This window comes from Harmonia axyridis, chromosome 1 (genome assembly GCF_914767665.1).
Source record: "Harmonia axyridis chromosome 1, icHarAxyr1.1, whole genome shotgun sequence".
Taxonomy (NCBI): Eukaryota; Metazoa; Arthropoda; class Insecta; order Coleoptera; family Coccinellidae; genus Harmonia; species Harmonia axyridis.
Genome location: NC_059501.1, coordinates 29,898,553 through 29,920,252, shown reverse-complemented (window position 1 = coordinate 29,920,252; position 21,700 = coordinate 29,898,553). Strand labels below are relative to the sequence as shown.

At 32.6% G+C, this 21,700-nt stretch overlaps 2 protein-coding genes across 6 annotated transcripts in view; both read left to right on the top strand.

Moving 5' to 3' along the window:
* The window catches only part of LOC123686174 (galectin-4-like), a 58,159-nt gene extending 37,262 nt beyond the window's left edge, over positions 1-20,897 (top strand). The window contains exons 5-6 of one of the 3 annotated variants that reach the window (XM_045626189.1): positions 19,278-19,643; positions 20,747-20,897. In XM_045626189.1, the coding sequence (XP_045482145.1) occupies positions 19,278-19,643; positions 20,747-20,890 (510 nt within the window). In that variant the 3' untranslated portion in view covers positions 20,891-20,897. Of the gene's footprint in view, positions 1-19,277; positions 19,795-20,746 lie in introns of those variants that run through there. The other 2 variants (XM_045626195.1, XM_045626180.1) reach the window with 2 other exon arrangements.
* On the top strand, positions 10,991-18,807 carry LOC123686159 (protein enabled-like). Of its 3 annotated transcripts, none has more exons than XM_045626165.1 (11): positions 10,997-11,150; positions 11,536-11,615; positions 15,526-15,678; positions 15,822-15,989; positions 16,047-16,160; positions 17,059-17,205; positions 17,269-17,409; positions 17,489-17,620; positions 17,678-17,827; positions 17,889-18,233; positions 18,312-18,807. In XM_045626165.1, exons 2-11 carry the CDS (start codon positions 11,574-11,576, stop codon positions 18,417-18,419), a joined length of 1,500 nt encoding a protein of 499 aa, XP_045482121.1. In that variant the 5' UTR covers positions 10,997-11,150; positions 11,536-11,573; the 3' UTR covers positions 18,420-18,807. The 3 variants fall into 3 exon arrangements, with proteins under 3 accessions (XP_045482127.1, XP_045482121.1, XP_045482117.1); XM_045626161.1 differs by having other exon boundaries at positions 10,998-11,150; positions 17,886-18,233; XM_045626171.1 differs by lacking the exon at positions 11,536-11,615 and having other exon boundaries at positions 10,991-11,150; positions 17,886-18,233.
* Positions 20,898-21,700: the final 803 nt, after the last annotated feature.

Below are 21,700 nucleotides of genomic sequence, written 5' to 3'. Positions count from 1 at the left end.
TGTTATTGTTGAATTATTGGTGTTAGTATTATGTAGTTGTGAAAATATGAATAGATATTTTCTCAAATATTTTTAACTATATACAAACAATAAAGTTTACATGTGAAATATAAGGTTTTTTATTTTTAAATGTTTATTTGGTCGAGAAATATTCAAACTATTATACATTTTGAAACTCTTTGCGCCCTTTACTTTTGCAAAATCACCCTCTCCTCACTTTGTATGTGGCATATGTTTATCAACAAATAAAAAGAAATCAGCATTCAAAGAAACCTCTTAGTTAACTAAAAGCGTCAACAGGATGGTTGTGAATTGACATTTTATATAAAATGACATTTATTACAAAAAATATAAAAATGAACATAAGTGATAAACAAAACAAAATATCTTCTACGTATAGACTTCAGCCTTAAATATACGTTTACAGATAAATATACTTCATCCCTTTTGATATCACAACACAACACAGTAAACGAGTGTTCTACAGAAACTGAATAGGATATTCTAAAAGAAGTTGCAGAATGGGCTCCTATTCCAACACGAATGCGAAATTGGCATGTTTGTTGGAATTGCCTTCTGCAACGAATATTAGACAATATTTTCTCTATTTGAGTCAAGTTTTGTGAAATATTGTCGAAATTCAATGACAAATTCAGATTATACATTCTAGTGACTTTTATTTTGTATATCAGCAGTACAGTTGGTATGACTGTTACGAAAATTGAAAGATTACGGAATTTGAATCATACATTTCGAATTCTGAAATAATTTATAATTACGTATTAAATTCGTGAATTATGTCTGACGAAATCGATTTAACACCACCAGAACTAAGAGAAATCGCGAATTATGTTGCAAATCTATATCCAAATCATATTGACAATTGACGTGTGTTGAAGTTTGATAGGAGGAATAGGATAGTCAGTGCAGACAAGCACAAAACGAAAAATATAACAGAAAACAATGCTGTAATGACTTCATTACAACACTATTCTTAGTACTGGATAGTATCATTAGTGAATTTGTTATTTATTGCATGCACAGTTTATGCGATGTCGTTCTAGAAATACCATGTAGAATTACCGCGTTTTTATGAACTTAAATTTTTTCTTCGAATTTAAAGGGCAGTAATAAATTTGAATATTCACATTCAATATATCGTTCCAAATGAACCATAACCATAAAAAACAGATTTGCAATTAATTTTCTTTGAGCATCTTTTTGAGGGTAGCGAAAGAATATTTAAAAATCATTAGGAGTTTTTAGGCCGAAAGGTTTTCTTCGTAAAATATGTAAGTAAGTGCAATAGTCACCAATTCAGCCTTTCAAATATTGGCAATTTTTTCTATGAAAGTGAAATTTTCAGATTTGTCTAGTTTTCAACCACACGGAAGTAGTCAAACTAAAAATTAGCTCCAATTATTAATTAGATCAAAATCCAAAAAATAAGTGAACTATATTTTTTGGCAGTTTCATAGACGCCCATGGATCATCTGCGCCCATGGCCCGAACGAGCGCTGAGCCTAAATCTGTTAAAACTACCCCATTATCAAAAATACTAATTGATTCAATTAGTCATGGTTTGTACTGTTTGTAGTAAAATTTTCTCAAATTTTGTCATGAAAAATTGCACGAACTTTTTCAATTCTATGTGTTGAACACGATAACCAATGATCTCATAATACTTAGATCCGCCCTTGAGCGGTCGTACGGTCCATAGCATTGACTCCAACATTAGAGAGAAAAAGATTAAGCCCTGTATCACGTGACCACGAGAGAGAGGATAAAGATGTTGGAATTTCAACCAATAATAAAACAAGGCAAATCATGTGATCTTAAATGGTTCATTGATTCAATGATCGATTGATTCACTATGTTCAACGAATCAATATATCGGCTGGTTGGGCTCTAGGTCAGTTCCTGGTAAAAATCGTGCGTCTCGTCTTTATGTTATGGTGGATTCCTCCCTCTTTCTCTCTCTCTCTCTCTCTTTCTCTCTACGCGTTATCTACTTATTATAAGATCATTGATGATAACCACCATAATATTGATTGCATGTTCTCAATTCAGAACTTCCACTGCATCCTTAATTTTTTGATTTATATCGTTATCCAGCTTCGTTTCGTTATAGGTGAATTACATATTTCGTCCATCTGGATATGGTAACTACAGAAACAGAAATAGAGTACTCAAAATCTGCGCTGGAATATGTATAAGTATCGTCGTGATTTGGATCTTTTTATCCATATTCCCAAGGAGAAGACCAGTACATGTTGTTCACGTCGATCATATCAATCATTATGTCGACTGATTCTCATAAAAAAATATTATATTACAAAAACTGAAAGAAAACTGTATCAAGAATAAACGTTACTATTCACTTCACTATTTTTCAGATTTATGTTTTCACTCGACTCAAATTAACAAATTTTTGACTCAAATTCGTTCTCAATGAATATTTGTTGTCATATATAAATGAATTTTCCTTCCCAATGTTGATCTTACCACTGAAGGAAAAAGGTAAAATGGGCATATACATAGCGAAATTCAATGAATGTTACAAAATTACTCAAAAAATCTGTTGAGATTGTAATCCTAGTTTTCAATTCCTCGATCTCTGTTCCTGGCATTAGATATTTACAATGTGTATTGTTGCTAATACTGCATATTATTCAGCTACATAGGTATACTGTGTGTACATAAAGTGAGGAATAATAGTATATTGTGCAACAAGTGGGGAAATTCCAACTTTTCTCGCGAGTGTGGAAGTTTGTGACACACGAGCGAGAAAAGGGCTTTCTCCATATGTTGCACACTATACTATTCCTACAACTGCACAAATTTCAATAATTCAAGTAATGGACTTGATTCAAATCAAAATGGCCTTCGTTGACATTATGTGTTAATTTATTGCGTTTCCATAGAAACGACTCAAAAGCCCAATTTCATTGGTCTACCAAGCGAGGTATAGGCAAAGTGCCGTGAGAAATAATATTTCCCACAGTATGAGCAATACATAGTTTTCAATTGAGTAAGCTATGAAGCTAGCAGTTGTAGGAAAAATCAATACCCATTAAAAGTGGACTTGTTCGTGGGTTTTGTTGAAAAGCTCTCCCTTTTCTGGATAATGAATTTATTCCTTACTTAATGTATACACAGAATATGTAGCTGAGTAATATGCAGTATTAGCAACGATACACATTGTAGATATCTAATGCCAGGAACAGAGATGAAATCCCATTAGTAGAACAAAGATTGTAGATGAGGTCATTCTAACTATCCTCTTTCCTACATTACTTTGAGGGAAGGACAGTACACGTATGGGTGTTCGGAATGATTGTGTCTAGAGAGATCTTGATATAAGAATACAAAGTACGTCATTGCTCATTTCAATTTTTTTATTCTCAACAAAAGCAACCGAATAGATTAATTCATTTTGAATGGTTTTAGATGTACCAGATTCACTTTTTATATCATTGCAAATGCACGGACAACAAAAAAATGTATTCAAACTTATACTGCCAGTAATCGAGTCGTCGCGCTAAATCCATTTCTTCTTTTAGTAGCAATTAAATCGATCAACAAAATGAAAATCTTTTCGAAAAAACATGGAGACAAACTTACACGAGACAGTCGAGACACAGCAAACGCTAATACCCAATTACAACAAAGCGAAAACTAACCCGATTTCCCGATTGACATACATACATACATACATAACTGTTTTAATCCTAAAATGAGTCGGAAAGGAAATATTACCAAAATATTGATTTTGGGTGCTATTTTTCCAAATGGCATCGCGAACGGAAAAGATGTGAAAAAATTGAAATCAAAACTTTCAAGGTAAAACTTCCAAATGACTAAACAAAAACAATGGCCAACAAAATAAATTTTTTGAACACGCAAGTCTCTCGACTTTTTCATTAATAGGCTACTTAAAGCCGAGCTCAAAACCAAATAACTCTCAGCGATGATATGCTCCTTGTTTTGAGTCAAGCTCAAGCGATATACTCAATGATCGTCATCAACCTTAAGGCTCTCACGAAAGGCTAAGCAGAAATGAAACTACGGTCTACAAGTATGATAGCAGCTGACAGCAGGGACAAAGATTTGTAGAGGTAGCGGATGACTCTCCTCTTCTTTCTAATTGGACTTTCAGTATTTGTGTTCGCTCTATGTTCGATTTTCGAAATTTTGCGTACATTTTTTTTTCATTCTTTCTAACACATTGATACTACTACATCCTGAGAAACCAACTTGCCAGCACTGCATAAAACGTAGAAGATCGTTCGTCTTCATTGTCATATTTTAACACTGCATCTTCCCTAATACTTTCCTTCTAACTGACTAAGTTTGTTTTCTTTTGTTTATTTTTGTTGTATATTTGAGATATTTTAAAAATTATTTTTCAGGGTACTACTACAATTAATTACGTTCCAAGAAATTTCTATGGAAGACATTATCATCAGCAGAATCCTTTAGTGGGTTGCTTGATCCTTATAATTTTCATAGCTATTTTCGGGTGTTTTGTGTATTATGGTATGAAATCTCATAATGATTTCGTAGAAAAAAGAGATAAAGCTTTTGATGAATTCAAGAGAAACCATGGTTTTGACTGAATAACATATTTCGAATTAGTTTCTTATTGTTCAAAATTATTAAGCATCACATTTGAAGTGCAAGATGCGACAGAAAGATCGAACAGTTTACAAAAATCATGAAATCCTTCAATCCATAAAAAAGATTCATAAGCAGATTCTGGTTCGTCTTATCGTATCATTGAGGAAAATGATCATGTGCAGAAAATCACACCTGTTATGTACTTGATCTCTATCAGCAATATGCTTTTTGTTGCCTTCTCGGAATTTTCCACACACATCTCTTCTTCAATTTCTTCCATTGTTCTCGTAAACAGGAGCTCAATACCGAACAACTGTCAGTGATGATATGCTCTAAGATGCATAGGAACCCTGGTGTGTACTTATACCTGTAAAACTTTCAGACAAAACGGAAGATTTTTCAATTTTATGCCTACTTGATTTTGAGAGATCATGATGGCGCATAGACCATTTATATTTGACATTTCTTACGATTCTCAACTCTCGTAGCTTTTGACTAAAGAATAATATTTTATATATTCAAATTCATTCAACTGAAGAACACTACATGTATGTTACATGAATATGTAAACAAAAAACCGCCATATTTAGGCTCAGCCAATCAAAAACGAGACCACGCTTGTCGCCAATGTGGTTTATTAAGTCGCTGGAGTAGTATAGAAGTAGTGAAAAAGCAGCTTAAGGCTAAGTAGAAATAAACTATGAGTATGTTATCTGCTGACACCAGAGACAAAGATTTGTAGAGCTAGGGGATGACTCTCCTCTTCCTTCTAATTGGATTTTCAATGTTTTGTGTTGGCTCTCCGTTTGACTTTCGATATTCTTCATACATTTCTTCCTAACACATCCTACGAAACCAACTTGCCAGAACTGTATAAGGTGTAGAAGAAGATGGCTCATCTTCATTTTTATAATTTTAACACTGCTCTTTCCAATAATACTTTCCTTCTAACTGCTTAAGTTTGCTTCTTTTGTTTATTTTTGTTGTATATTTGAGATATTTTAAAATTATTTTTCAGGGTACCACAATTAATTTCGTTCCAAGAAATTTCTATGGAAGATATCGTCAGCAGAGTCCTTTGGTTGGTTGCGTGATCCTCATAATTTTCATAGCTATTTTCGGGAGTTTTGTGTATTTTGCGGTGAAATCTCATAATGATTTCGTAGAAAAGAGTGAAAGGGAACATGATGAATTCAGGAGGAAACATGGTTTATATTGAATAACATTTTTCAAATAATTTTCTTATCTTCAAAATCTTAAAGCATCACATTTGAAGTGCAAGATGCGACAGAAAGATCCAACGGTTGAATAAAATATGAAATCTTTAAATTTTCCTTAAAAAAATTATAGGTACTGGTTCGTTCATATCATTAAAGAAAATCATCATGTGTAAAAAGTCACACATGTCATGTTCTTATTGATCTCGATCAGCAATACGCTTTTGGTTGCCTTCTTGGAATTTCCCACATTTTCGACAAAAATTTTTTCCTTCAATTTTTCTTTTATACTCGTTAACAAGTGGCTTCATGGGACCCCCATAAATGAATGGGATTAATTGAGACAACGCAGACATAATACCATCTCGAGCATGATTTTGGTAGATGAAATTAACCAATTTTGTTAAGCAGTTGTGAAAGTAACTTTGACTGTCCACATTTTGCCTCTAACTTGTACCGCATAAAACCTGGAAATTCTACCCATTGATATCGTGCATCAAGCTTAAACTTTATAAGCAAATTTGGCCTTTACTTGAATTTCACATTGTCTGGACAATTTTCAATATTATCGTTGTAACATCCGTAGTTTCTTTTAATTTCGGAATAACTCATGATGATGAAATGTTAGGAGTTTGAACCATTGATGGATCTCCTGTTGGTCTCCTATTCATCAAAAGACTTCGTGTATACAGTGGTTCAGTCCAACGAAAATTGTTTCTCATGGAAGCATCTTGATTTCAGTGGATGTTGAAGTGACGAAGAAATCCATTTATTATTTTGAATGAAACTGTCGCGACAGTTTCTACGACATGTCGTAGAAAAGATCACGTTGCTATACTGTCGATAGCTTCATGGCTTCACTAGAGTAGTTACAGCACTCTATGGTCCAATCAGATGCTGGGGTAACATGTAATAACATAACCCATTGCACAAGTTACACTGATTTAAGTAATTATTAGTTATCATGACCAGAAGTCTATTCCAGTCATGTGAGACTTCGAATCTCACTCTAGCAGCCATTCTGTGAAGTCAGCTGATACTGTTGAAAAAACACTAACCCTCGGTTTTTGAAAGTCTAATCTAATCTATGTTCGTTTGGATTTAACATGTGGTGGCTCTGTGCGAAGCTATCGAACCTGAATTTACCTTAAAATGCGTTTCAGAAACCCAAAATGACGCTTGACGTACAATTCACGTGTAATATTTGGCCACTGTGTTAACTAGCAGAATGTTCAAATAAATGGAGTTAACCTTACTTTCAGCAACCCAAATTACGTTTGATCATAGAATTGACAGCTTTTAAGGTGATTTTTACGTTGATTGGCCTTTTAAAAACCGGGGGTAAATCTCAAAAACTAACTTGAGGCCAATATGTCCTTCCAATAAGCGAGGAGTATTTGTTCTTTCTAAGCCATTCGATCTTTCTGCCGCCTACTGAATAATTCGTAATATTTCGTTCACTGATGCAATGGTTTTCAGTATCATCGTCGAAATTTTTGATACACATTCCTGTTTAATTTACTATTTACATTTTTATATTTTCACTAAGCTGCTATTCCACTGACTGGCAATTATTCAGATATCTGAGCTCGATCAACGCTTGTTGAGTACAATCTCATTGTTTGTAAGTAAAGTCATTACGCTCATTGTAGTTCATATATTACGTTATTCGTGAACAAACAAATCGAATAAATAATTAAAAATAATACTATTTTTTTTCACGGAGTTCAAAAGTATACAAGAACTCAAAAGAAAAAATACTAAAAAATATTAACACTGACAGATACATTTGAATAGACAAATTCAAATAGGTATGGAAGAATCTGCTACCTACATACCGACAAACAATGATATAATCCCTCCACCATCGAATTGCCAAATGTTTTGCTCAGTATAATTGGGAATAGTATCCTTTGACTTATCAAATGGTATTAATTCAACACCCTTACCATTGTTCAATACTGAGTAAAATGATTTATTATCGAACATGATTGAATGTAATTTTTTATTTCTTCAAATTATGTATTTGGTGATTCGTTTTCTACTTTGTATGGTATAATGTAGGACAAACGGTACAACAATAGATTTCAAGTTTAACATCTAATATTTCAATAGAAATAATTTCAAAATAACTGAAACGATAATAAGTAGAAGCTTATGCCTTGTTACTTAAAATATCAATTGTATAAAACTTTTGAAGGCATCAAAAAGTTGTGAAATTTCAAGAAAATGATGGTCATATCATCATTGCATTGTCAAATGGATAGATACTTAAAAATTTATATGTGTATATAAAGGTATCAATATCATCTTTTATGCATTCTATTATTTACAAGATGTGTTTTTCTTCCGCATTCAAGCAATCAAAAATGAATGGCTTGAAATATTTAACAGACCGTTATTTACCAGTTTCTTCTTGTATATAAACTTTTTTTATGTTGTCTCAAAAAAATATTTCAATGGAAGATTACTTCGGTTATGCAAAACCAATGAACGAACACCTAGTTGACAAAGTCGAAACATGTTATTTCCTATTCTATTATGCTAACTCTACAACCAATTGTATTTTTCGCTTCGTTCAACGTTCCAACAAATAGTAGACATTTTGGTTTCATTATGAAGTGAAAAATAGAGTTTGTTGAGAGTCTATTTTTACCTTTACCTTACAGTTGTTTTTTATATTAGTATTAAGTTTTGAATATTTGTGTGAGGAAAATTATTGTTGCAATATGTTTTTTAATTGAAAATGACTGTATATATTATCTACATCTGCATGTGAATATCATGAAACATTCATTGGTAAAAAATTATTTGAATATTCTTTGTTTCCGTAACATCTACCAAAATCTGCATGCTTCTCGAATTTTAACAGATAGTGAATTGTTTTTATTTACACAAACTAATACAAATACAACAAAAATTACTGATGAAATTTTCTTGCGGGATTTGTGATATTTTGCTAATTTATATATGTTATTTGAAAGACAGCTATTATACTACGCATGAACTCTCTATTTTTGATATATTATGAGGAATATCATTTATAACTTAATTTTAAATATATTATTATGGTGGATATGAAACTTTTAAATATTGATGGATATTTTTATGTATTGTTATCTCAAACAATTTCAATGTTATATGGATAATAAAAACAAAAATTGGAAACATGAATCCTTTTTTTTATTTTAACAATCTACAAATAAGGATAAAGATGCCATTGGATGTTTAATCGCATGTTATATATCGCTTTTGGCTCATTATTTATAATAATAAACCTGTTGGATAGTTAAGATAAAAAATATTCGAAATAGATTATGTTGGGGTTCCATTTTCCAATAAAATGCGATTAAAAAATTATTTATTGACACTAGATATTTTGTACATTTGACTTTTATAAAGGTATCGATTGTATATAGGTGGCACTTGTTTCACAAAGTAAAGTGCTACAAACACTAATATTTAAATGTTTTCTTTTAATTCACAATAAGAAAAATTGACGATTGTTGTGAAATTTTTTGATTGTCATGTTGGTATTTTCGGTTTTTTATAAGATCCAGTAAGCTGTGATGATTCATAAAGATTCGATAAATTGTTATAGTAAATCCAAAGTCACTCGAACTAGTCCATAAAAACGCTTGACCAAATGTCCCTTTGAAGTGGACACCGCGATCCGCTAAATACCGGGGTTTATTTGAAAGTATTGTTAGGCAATAAATTCACTGGCCTCAAAGAAATATCTGTAAATTTGGACAACCCTGGTATAATCGACAAATTCTGGCTTCCTCAAAATGACTTTGGATATACTATATAAGCATCACAAAAAGTGTAGAACTACAAGAAACACCCTGATTCTCGAAAACAAAACGTTTGTGGGCCCATGTATAGGACATTTTATTCTTAAAATTATTTAAGGAATCTTTCATTTTTCTTCGTACTTCCAATTCAGGAACACCCTGTATAAGGCAAGGCTGTATAAGGTAATCGAATCGGAAACAAAGAAATTCTATTCTTTCGAGTATTTTTTGGTTCAAACTTCGTTATCAAACCTTTCTTTCACACAATTATATTGCATATATGAGTAAACGGTTATCGTCAAAAAAAATTTTTTTATTAACCATACAAACCTCTCCTCCTCCTGGAAAAAATGATTTACGCCCTTGTTGGTTTCACCTTACATTTCAATCCTTATAAAGTAAATTTTATATCAACCACGACGAATCTTATCCCGAGATATTTGTTCATGGTCACTGTCCTAGTTCCTCTGAAATCGATAATATGTATCTAGATTACGTCAGGAAGACCCATTTCACAAAATAGGCGACAGAATGTCTGGCCAGCATGTTTCCTCTTCCGAACAAACCTTCCAAAATTTCAAAAAAGTACCGGGAATTGGAAATGAATAACAAAATATGTAATTTAAATCCTGATACTTTCGAAGTATATCCTTCATCTTAAGTGCAGAAATAATCTAATCATCAAAACCTTTAGCATAATTTCAGGAATCGACCCCAGCATTGGCCGCTAATTCTTTTTTAAGTTTTTATCTAGTGAAAACAGTAGATTAGAAGAAAAAAGTCTACCGGACTCATATCAGTTGAATATAGTGGGTATTCGATAGAATTCATTGAGAAATCTATGAGATTCTTTCCTACAAATGTGATTTTTCTTGTTTCTTGCCAAATTACAGTGTCCCAGAATTCCATTCATTACGCAAAATCTATGACCGTTGAGTTGTTCGACATTTTAGCCATTGAGAAAATTTCAAAGCATACTTGAGTAGAACCAGCAAACCGATGCAATGGAAACAATATTAATATAAACAGATTATATTCAAACTCCGAATGAGTAGAGAGGACACTTGTAGGAACTGCGTCAAAAAAATACCTTTCCAATTCCCTTTTCTGGGCAAAATGTATGATACCCAAATAGTATTCCTTAAAGACAAAAAGAAAAAAAAATTGAAAAATGCTAATGGATACGTAAATTATAAGGTTGTTTCTTGTTTATCAACAATTTACAGATGAAAAGATATCGGAAGGTGAGTATAAACATATATTCCAAGTTTTAAATTAATATTATCGTGACTCATACAATTATTCGTATTCTTTATTGAATTTTTTTAATACGTCACTGATATTGTCCTCCTTTTCTATTTGGAACGATGTTGAATTTCACAACTGGCTACTCATGATTATTTCACTATTTCAGCATTCGTTTATTTTAAGTTTGTGTGTAAGTCGATGTACCACAGTCTCAAATCAATCAAAAATTTATTTTTATAGTGTTAGTTGCTAACCAGGAAGAAGAATGGTTTGTACATTTCTACTAAATCTTTTTTGGTTTGCTCAAATTGTGAATTAATTACTAATAGCATGTGTACATTTATGTGATATTCAACTTTCTCATGCATTATGTACAAAAATCAGAAACAATGAGTTGTTGATCAAAGCAAGATAAAACACTGTTATTAAAATCGAGTAATCTTTATTATTGTAAATTGTTTCTACTCTGGAATACGATGAGAACATCATTTCTTCAAAATCCATTCCTCAAAAGAGCCAAGGGCATCCAATCAAAGGTTCACAATAATTGGTTACCCACCTTGATGATACGCCTGATGTAAACATTTCATTACGTCATCTTTATTTCTTTCTATTAATAATCCTTACTGTCTTGCGACTGTTCGGTATTCAAGTGTACCGCTGCATCCAACATTCAGTGATTTTTGTGGAAATGCCGCTCGAGGATGAAATTATTCCTGATGATAAGCAGGGGGTAAGTAGAAATTTTTAATCCAAAAAAATTCCGAAAGACAGTTTGCCTTTTTTGATTTTTCTTTAATCAATGATGTTTTGAATATATTCAATGTATTTATTCATGTTTTTTATATGAAACATTATTTATCACCATCATATTACATCTGAGTTTCTCAAGAAATATTTACCTACATCGTATATTTTGCCAAACCCTACTAGAAAATCCTTACAGAACACAGTTTACGATGAAATCAAAATATAGTTATTATTTTCCAATTTATATATATATCTATGTACAGACTATACAGTGCGTTGATAAAGTAAGTAACACTAACAATTAATTAATAACTGCGTTATTGGATGTTTTTTAGCAAAACGATCGGACAGGTCTATTCAAATTTCTTTTTAACAACCATGTGGCATACAAATTCTACTTATCACGTCATTCATTTTTACAGAGTAACGTCAAAAATTTATTTAAATAACCAACCCCATTTTTTGCTGATTTTTCAGACTAGAGCTTACCCTAAATGATGGTGTTGAAAATTTTATATCAGAGATAACAGTCTTCTTGAAAAAATAACACATTCACTGTGAGAGTTAAAAATGAAACTTTCATGGAAAAAATCTTTATTCAACCCAAGAAACAAACGAAATTTAGAGCAAAGGTTCAAGTTGTGCTCCGTTAACCCTTAATAAATCAGCAAAAGAGTTGGGGTAGTCAAATGAAAAGAACAAATAAAAATACACATGTTGGGGTAGTAATTTGAAAAAATCTGACCTCATTCTGTAAAAAATTAATGACGTCATAAGTGAAATTTTTATGTCATAAGATGGTTAAACTAAAATTGACCTGTCCGAGCGTTTTGCCTGAAAAACATTCAATAAGTGCGTTATGACTTTCGTTCCTTACATATTATCCACACAATGTCATCCATTTGGAATGGTTGAAGCTTTAAAGGGTTAAGTAGTAGGAGAAGTTTGATACCCACTAACCTACGTTTTAGTTTATGAAGATGACAACTTCGTTGTGTTGAACTGTGAACTTGAAAAACTTCACACTGTATATGAATTTAGATCTATCAGGATCTCTATGTCGATCCTGCGCATCTTTTCCTTTATTAAAATATTGTTTTGGAAAAATAAACTTATCGAATATGTCATGAAATTTTCAATGTTCAATAATCATTATAATACTGATTTAGCTTTATAGTTTTTCGGTTCTTCTTTTATTTTCATTCATGAATCAGATTCCAATATTTGAAGCTAATATCCTGCTTCAACTAATTCTGATCTATTATTTTTTACGAATAATGTCAAATCATTCCAGAAATATTCTTTATAACCCTGAACAAATTCAAAGCTTTGAGAACAAAAAAAAATTATAAAAGCTATTTGCATGAGATTTGGTACAAAATCCATTGATTCTCCAAGCTCGATTACACGATTCATGAATTTTTAAATGAAAAAATCGAGCAATTAAATAAAAAATTAATTATCGGAAAATTGGGAGCAGATAATGATGAAATTGAAAACATGCATTGTCATCATGGTACTGAATATAATATCTATTTTACCGCAAAATCCTAGCGTTTATCATTTCGGAGATACGTAGTTTTTAAAATTCTGTTCTAAATTTCCGAATATTAATGGTATAGTGGCTGTGTATACCGTAGTATAAAGAATTCTTTATACTATGGTATAACTTCACAAGTCTCCACACCTTGGTTTAACGTTAACATTAGGTTCGAGTCTAGATAATATACTGCTTCACAAAAGTTAAGAAAGTTTGAAGAAAATTTGAGGCTACTTCAAAAGTTTCTATATTTTTTCACCATTTTTTTTCAATATGAGAAATTTAAATGTTCATTTACTTATCTAACTCATTCTTCATCCAATTTCTTCAGGAGTTCCCCAGTCACAGGAGAAAATTTGTTTTCGGTATTTGTAGAGCAGTTTCCTTAAAAAATTGAAAAAATAAAGTTCGGTGAAGGGTATGGCCCTCACGAACATCAACCAAAGCCTGACAACGCCTTTGCATACTATCGATCAGATTGTTGAAGTAGCCTTGATCAATTTCTCTCTAGAGTTGCGGTAAAAGCCTTCTGAGTTCTTGAATTGTATGCGAGGGTTATTGAAGCGAATTCTAAGTTTTTTGTAGATGATCCCAAGCTTGTTCAATGGGATTGAAGTCTAAGAAACCGAGGTGGCAGAAATATCATGGATTTCATTGACAATTCCTGCACGATGGGGATCCAACAAAAATTAAGAATTTGGTTCAATAGCTACATGAAACAAACGATTTTTATTGTCAATGACTTGATCTGTGTAAAACTGCGCATTCATGGCAGCATCAATCACCAACAATTCTGTACGTCCATTGAAACCAATGCCTCCCCAAACAGTAATTGTACTGTACCAACTCTGAACAGATGAACTTCTTTAACCGATCAGCGATTCCAGGCACCATAGGATGGATCCATACCCGAAAACGCCTACTATCCGAAAACCATCCATATCTCGACTCATCCGTGAAAAATACAGACCTCCATTGTTCGTTCCAATTCACATGCTCATTGGCCCATTCCAATTGAAGACGCATTCATAAGCGAATTAGTGGAATTCCTTCGCAAAAGTTGTTGAGAATGTAGACTAAAGTCTGGAAGTCTTCGACAAACTGTTTCAATCGAAACCAAAACACTAGAACCGTTCAGAAGCCGATGTTGCATGATTTGACAAGCACTCAAAGGCTCTATCTACTGGTAGACACAATCAGAAACCGATCTTGTGTAGGAGTGTTAGATATTGGGTACTTTACTCTTGTTTTCACTAAATTGAAAGAAATTCGCAACATCTGTCAGATTATTACGTCCCACCTCGATCATACCGATAGCCTATTGGCTTCATCCGCACTCAGTTCACGTCTAGGCATGATTGCAAAACAAATTTTCAGATTGATTGAAGTTGATTGTGAGAACTTGAAACAATAACTGATAAAAAATTCTTAGAAACGCAAATGGCAAGAGCTTGCCTGAAACTGAAATAAGAGAGTAAAATTTGGTTTCTCATCACTGAACATTTAGTGGACATAGGGATTCACGACTTAGCGTTATATTCAAGCTACTTGGCTCAAGCAGCTTGAGCTTGACTTGAAATCACGAATAGGTAGTAGTTTTTCAATATCAAGTCAAGTATTTATTCATTAAGTACTTGACTTAACATTGAAAAACTACTATTTGAGTTGATTTCAAGTCAAACTCAAGCTGCTTGAGCTTGAGCCAACTTGCTTGAATATCAAGCCAAGCCGTGAATCCCTAAGTGGACAAGAATTGACAACTTTTGAACGGTCACAAAATTTATGAACTTCCAATTTTTTTGTGGAGCACTATATATTTATCAAATTTCATAAACCTCATCACATGATTTGGATGGAGTTCTGAGAAAATAATAACCCATAGTGTCAAATTTTTAGTGTTTTTATAAGAAATATCCTTGTTAGATTTTAAATTTCTTGTAATGGCGCTTGAGGCCAAAGATTAAATTATCATACAATATTTAAGTTATACTGCACCCGAAATAACAATGTGAACATTTATAGAGAGGGGGGTAATATATTTTTCGCTGAACGATTTCAAAAACTGATCATTGGAAATTTCAAACCGAAATGAGATTAGGAATTCAGTAGCTTTGAAACATAGCTCCCTCTTGAGTTCTTCAATAAACTATTTTCGAGCAATATTTTATGTTACCCTTGTTAGGACACAACATACAATGTTTCATATAAAAAATTCAGAATAAATCCATTGTTAATTAGGATTGTGACTAATAGTATCTATGTTTGTTCGGTATGTTAACTAATAACTACTACTGGCCGATATAAATTTTAACGATTCCATAAAAAAAGAGCATTATAAAACTCTGTTGTGCAGGCGAATCGAGGTGAAGGGTTGCAGAATTTCCTGGATTCAGCGCAGAATGCTTTAACGGAAGCAGTTGCCAAAAGTGCCGCGGAGAAGGCCGTGGATAACATGTTTTCCTCTGGTCAACACGCAAATCGAGGAGGTGGACCCCCACAAGAGGGGGTAAGTATTTTCATATATTCTATTTTAAATTCTTCGAATCAATTTGGGAAGAGAAAATAAATAGGCTTGGATTAATAGTGGAATTTCCTATCAATGTTCGATAATAATATTTCAAAAATTATAATTAAAATTAATTGTTCTAGCTCTATCCAGATATCAATAGAGACAATAATCGACATCAAGATCCGTCCATCATGGACACTGCTCAAAATGCATTCGCTGATGCATTTGCCAAACGGGCAGCTGAAAGGTTGGTGGATGGTATTTTGCCCTCTAATAACCCAAGACCGGAAGGCAACTATGGACCTCCAGTAAGTTGTCGATAACTTATCTATCATGTGTGTATTCTAATACCTAAATATTTTCAGGCGGAACATACAAGACCTCAAGGTTCAGAACATTCTGGATTTGATCTTGGAAAATTGGGATCTTCACTCCTCGAATCCTTAACAGACCAAGTGTTGCATCCATCTGACAAACAGGTATGTAATTAAATTTTTTATTTGAGAAGTATTTACTATTCCACTTCCACAGTTCTTATTCATTTTAAGTTACCAATTTCAGAAAATATAATACAAATTCGGACTCAAACTGTTATGTTAATAAAAAAAAAGCACTGAGATTTTCACACTATCTTCTATTATTTCCTTTTGAATTTCAAAATGTCTTGACTTGTGGAAAAACAATATGAAAATATCAGGGAATTCATTTTCAATGAATATCAAGTTGAGATGAGATTCGATCCCGGGTTGTTCCATTACGAAATTTGACTAAAAGTTTATAACTTTGCGTTCAAAAATATTGTATTTCGTATCATCGTGGCAATTATTTCTTCTTTTGAATTGCATTATCCAATTTTTTAAATTTTGTTTCCTTAAGAAATGTGTCGAATTCTCAATAGCAGGGATTTTTATACCATAATACTTGTACAAAAATAGAAAGAAATAGAAATAGCACTTTTAGCTGTAGAAGGCGGACGAACGAATTTTAAGGTTTTTGATTTTTGAATTCTACTCATTCCAGATCCTATTGAGATTTTTTTCACAAATTGCTATTTTTCGATCAATTTTTTTCTCTCAATCAATATTATTATTAATTATTTACTGTATCGCCTGTTATCATAAAATCTGAGTGCACAAAGTTGCAGCAAACGAATGAACTTCCATGAGCAATGCTAAATGTACGACATTTTATCAACAATTCAAACGCATTTGTTACGGTAAAATAGCATAAACACTACTTATAAAAAAAAAACGAAAAATAGATCTCCGCCCGAGAATATGAGTAATTGTGCCAACTGAGCTACAAAAAGACTTTTTGAATGTTCAAGTCCCTTTAGCAAAAATTAATGCTCCTCTTGATGATATCCGCGTTTTACAGAATCCTCAACAGCAACATTACTCACAACAACAACAACAAATGCAAGGCCAAGGTAAAGAACAACAAGAACAGCCAGGTTTTGATCTTGGAAGCATGGGATCACAACTATTGAGTTCTTTAACTGAGCAAGTACTTCATCCCAACAAGGTTAGTAGGGAGATTTCAAGATTCATACTTCAGATAATAATTCAAAAATATTCTTTCCATCAGGCACAACCAGAACAATTACAAACTAGTGCAAGACCATCCCAAATAGAAAGTGACAATCAATCTGGTTTTGATTTCAGCAAAGTTGGTTCTGAATTGCTTGGTTCTTTAGCTCAACAAGTTCTGCATCCTGCTGATAAAAAAGTATGTGTGCATTGCCCGTCCATCTTTATGGCTGTTTAAATTGCAATATAGAAATTTTTTAAATTTTTTAAATATTCAGGTGGCAGAACAACAACAACAACAGTTGCCACCTAGTCAAGATAGTAACAAACCGGACTTCGATATTGGCAAAGTGGGTGCAGAATTACTCGGTTCTCTAGCTGAACAAGTATTGCACCCTTCTGATAAAAAGGTACAAAGGTGGAAAAACACAAGGTATTTAGTTTTCAGTTGTTGAAATTAATTTTAGGAAGATGTCCAGCCGCAATATAGGAATCATGATAATTTGGAAAATCAACCAAAGCCTCACTCTTTAGCAGATACTGCTGGAGACATAGCATCTTCTGTTTTGGGGTCATTAGCTGAATCAGTATTGCACAAGAACTCGAATAATGAAACAGTAATATACAAAACTTAATTTAATAACATCTTCAATTGTCAACTTAATATTTTTTCAGCAGCAATACCAAGGTCCTAATAATTACGGACCTTTTCCTCAAGGACCTGGACCTCAATGGTATCCACCCCAAGGCTATAGACCAGGGCCTGAAGGATACGGGCCAGGGCCCTATGCATATGGACCAGGCCCCCAAGGATATTGGCCTGGCCCTCAAGGCTATGGTCCACCACCCCAGGGTTATGGCCCTGGTCCCCAAGGTTATTGGCCACCCCAGGAAGGTTACGGGCCTAATCCTCAACCTCCTCCTCACCCAAATCCTAAGAATGAACAATCAGCTGAAGATGTTGGATCTATGTTACTGAATACGGTAGCTAGTGCTGTAAGGCAAAATCCAGCTCCCAGTCAGGTAATTAAAAAAAAACTTATAGCCTTCCTGTTTAGTAGTCAATCATTCCGAATAATTCAAAAATCTTCTCATTTTCAGGATCATCACCAAAGGAAGCAACCCGAAGAAGATGAATCATCAGCTTCTGAATTAGGCTCGTTTTTAGTCAATTCACTGGCATCTAAAATGTTACAACCTCGTCATTGAGGAATCAGAAATTAAATTCTTGATATTCAAAGCATAAGCTATCCCCAATATATTTTAAAGCTATTTATTTTTTTACCATAGTATTTAAATGAAAGGTGATGGAAAATTCCACCTATTTCAATTGTAAAAGCTTTTTACCTTTCACGCAAAATTGTTGAATTGTTATTGAATATGTGTAAAGTTTTAAAAAATATCTATTCCATGGATTTGGTGATGAGAGTTCAAAGTCCTCTGAATTTTTTAACAATGATGAAGAATTGGCTGTGAACGATAAAACTCTCCATAGAATATCAAATTAAATTTTATCTGTCGTGCCTTTAGAACAATTGTTATAATATATAATTATATACATGGTGCTATTATTCAATAAAATTTATTTATCAAGTGACTACTTATTTAGTATATTTTTATTTCCATTTTGTTTTTAAAATGTTGTCTCTCTCTAACAACTTTTGTTGAAATATATTTTTATTGATCCATTTATATCAATTAGAAATATTTCTCACAATATAGATAGAAAGTCTACTTTCCATTTGCATATCATTAGTTTTAGAAATGATAATAAAAACATTTTGAATTAGATGATGCCGAATTAAATTTTGCTTATAACTTATAAATATGGAAATGCTGCTTCTGCAGTAATATTACTTTATTTTTATAATAATATATTGTAAATAATTTATTATCGGTATATTTTTGGATTACCTATTATATCAACTTCCATATTCTTTTATGAAAATAAAATTTTACGTGTATATAATTGGCTTGGGCATTTTTCAGAATTCATTCAAATTGAAAATAACATTCTTGATATAAAAAAAAAACATTAAACTATTAATATGTTTGTTTTGTTTTTAGAGTAATATTCCAATGCCTCCATTACCTGCTTCAGCCCTGAGCTATGGACCGGAAAACGGATTATATCCTAAATTAGACACCCATTTTCAACCAGGTCCAGGAATTCATCCACCGCAACCTGGGTTACATCCCGATGGAGTTATTCCTCCTATGCCCTCTGGTGTAATGCCACTACCTCATGTACATCAAGAAATGCCTCAACCCTCTAGTATCTCAACAACCACTCCTTATCCTGACTCCGCTCATGCTCCTTTTCCAATTCATCCTGGCTCCCATCATCATGATTTTGAGCATAATTCTCCAACTGACTTTCATAGCCATCTTTCTAGAAGAGACTTGAAAAAAATAGCTAAGGCTGAGCATAAAATGGAGAAAGAAATATATAAAGCTCAAAAGAAGGCTGAAAAGAAAGCTTACAAAGCTCAAAAAAGGGCACTCAAGAAAAAGGGTGTTTGTTCTCACTGTAATCATTCCAGTTCCTGTTCTTGTTCATCTTCCAGTTCAGATTAATTATGGGTTCGGGTTGAAAAAGCATGTATTATTATTCAATGAAAGCGGGTTTCATTTGGTTTTTACATATAACATTCCTTGAAAATGTTTCTATTTTTATACATAAATTATATTTTTCAAGATTGATTATCAATCAATTATTGATTAGGAAAATGTTAAGGTTATTGCAATTGTTGAATCCTGTTAGAGTATTATTGAATTATTTGTACGAATTCGAACATTTTTCCAATTATGTTGATTAATTATTTCATAATACACAGTTCAAATGCTAAATGAGTTCCATTATATTCCTATTCTTATAGATAGACTGATCAAAATTATGTTATGCTATATTTTGATAAAAAGCTAATATTTTTTTTATTATTTGCTTATTTCTGATCCATGAAATATGTCTTCTTCTAATGGTGTCAATTATAAATATACTTAAAAAGATCAGACGTTTCATTCCACAGGAAATATCCCTTAATATTAATTCTACAAAAAATCATCTAATTCATGTCCAATGATGAATTCAAAATATTTTCAATTTCTCTTAAAATTTAACTACATCTATTTTGTTGGGTATATCTAGGGATCTTAATATGTATTATATAATACATATTCCAACTCTTTAATTTATCTTTATTGAACATCTAATCTCTTAAGGGCCCCACTCACACAGAAGGAAGTGTGGATGGGTTTGATTGCACACATCTCATCACTCTCGGTAACTCTTCCGCATGCAGTTATAACTTCCACATGTATTCAAGTCTTAAGTTATTCTTCTGTGTAACTGGGGCCCTTTAGGTGATAATAGGGTTCGGAAGAGGCTGTTACATTCAGCTACTTCATAGTACCATTTTTGTACAATCACCTGAACCATCACATATCAATGGTTTGAAGGGAGGTTTCTTATCGTCCACACATTGGGTGCTACCAATCACAGCTAATCATGGACATAACCATCTGCTGAGCATAAAATGGAGAAAGAAATATATAAAGCTCAAAAGAAGGCTGAAAAGAAAGCTTACAAAGCTCAAAAAAGGGCACTCAAGAAAAAGGGTGTTTGTTCTCACTGTAATCATTCCAGTTCCTGTTCTTGTTCATCTTCCAGTTCAGATTAATTATGGGTTCGGGTTGAAAAAGCATGTATTATTATTCAATGAAAGCGGGTTTCATTTGGTTTTTACATATAACATTCCTTGAAAATGTTTCTATTTTTATACATAAATTATATTTTTCAAGATTGATTATCAATCAATTATTGATTAGGAAAATGTTAAGGTTATTGCAATTGTTGAATCCTGTTAGAGTATTATTGAATTATTTGTACGAATTCGAACATTTTTCCAATTATGTTGATTAATTATTTCATAATACACAGTTCAAATGCTAAATGAGTTCCATTATATTCCTATTCTTATAGATAGACTGATCAAAATTATGTTATGCTATATTTTGATAAAAAGCTAATATTTTTTTTATTATTTGCTTATTTCTGATCCATGAAATATGTCTTCTTCTAATGGTGTCAATTATAAATATACTTAAAAAGATCAGACGTTTCATTCCACAGGAAATATCCCTTAATATTAATTCTACAAAAAATCATCTAATTCATGTCCAATGATGAATTCAAAATATTTTCAATTTCTCTTAAAATTTAACTACATCTATTTTGTTGGGTATATTTAGGGATCTTAATATGTATTATATAATACATATTCCAACTCTTTAATTTATCTTTATTGAACATCTAATCTCTTAAGGGCCCCACTCACACAGAAGGAAGTGTGGATGGGTTTGATTGCACACATCTCATCACTCTCGGTAACTCTTCCGCATGCAGTTATAACTTCCACATGTATTCAAGTCTCAAGTTATTCTTCTGTGTAACTGGGGCCCTTTAGGTGATAATAGGGTTTGGAAGAGGC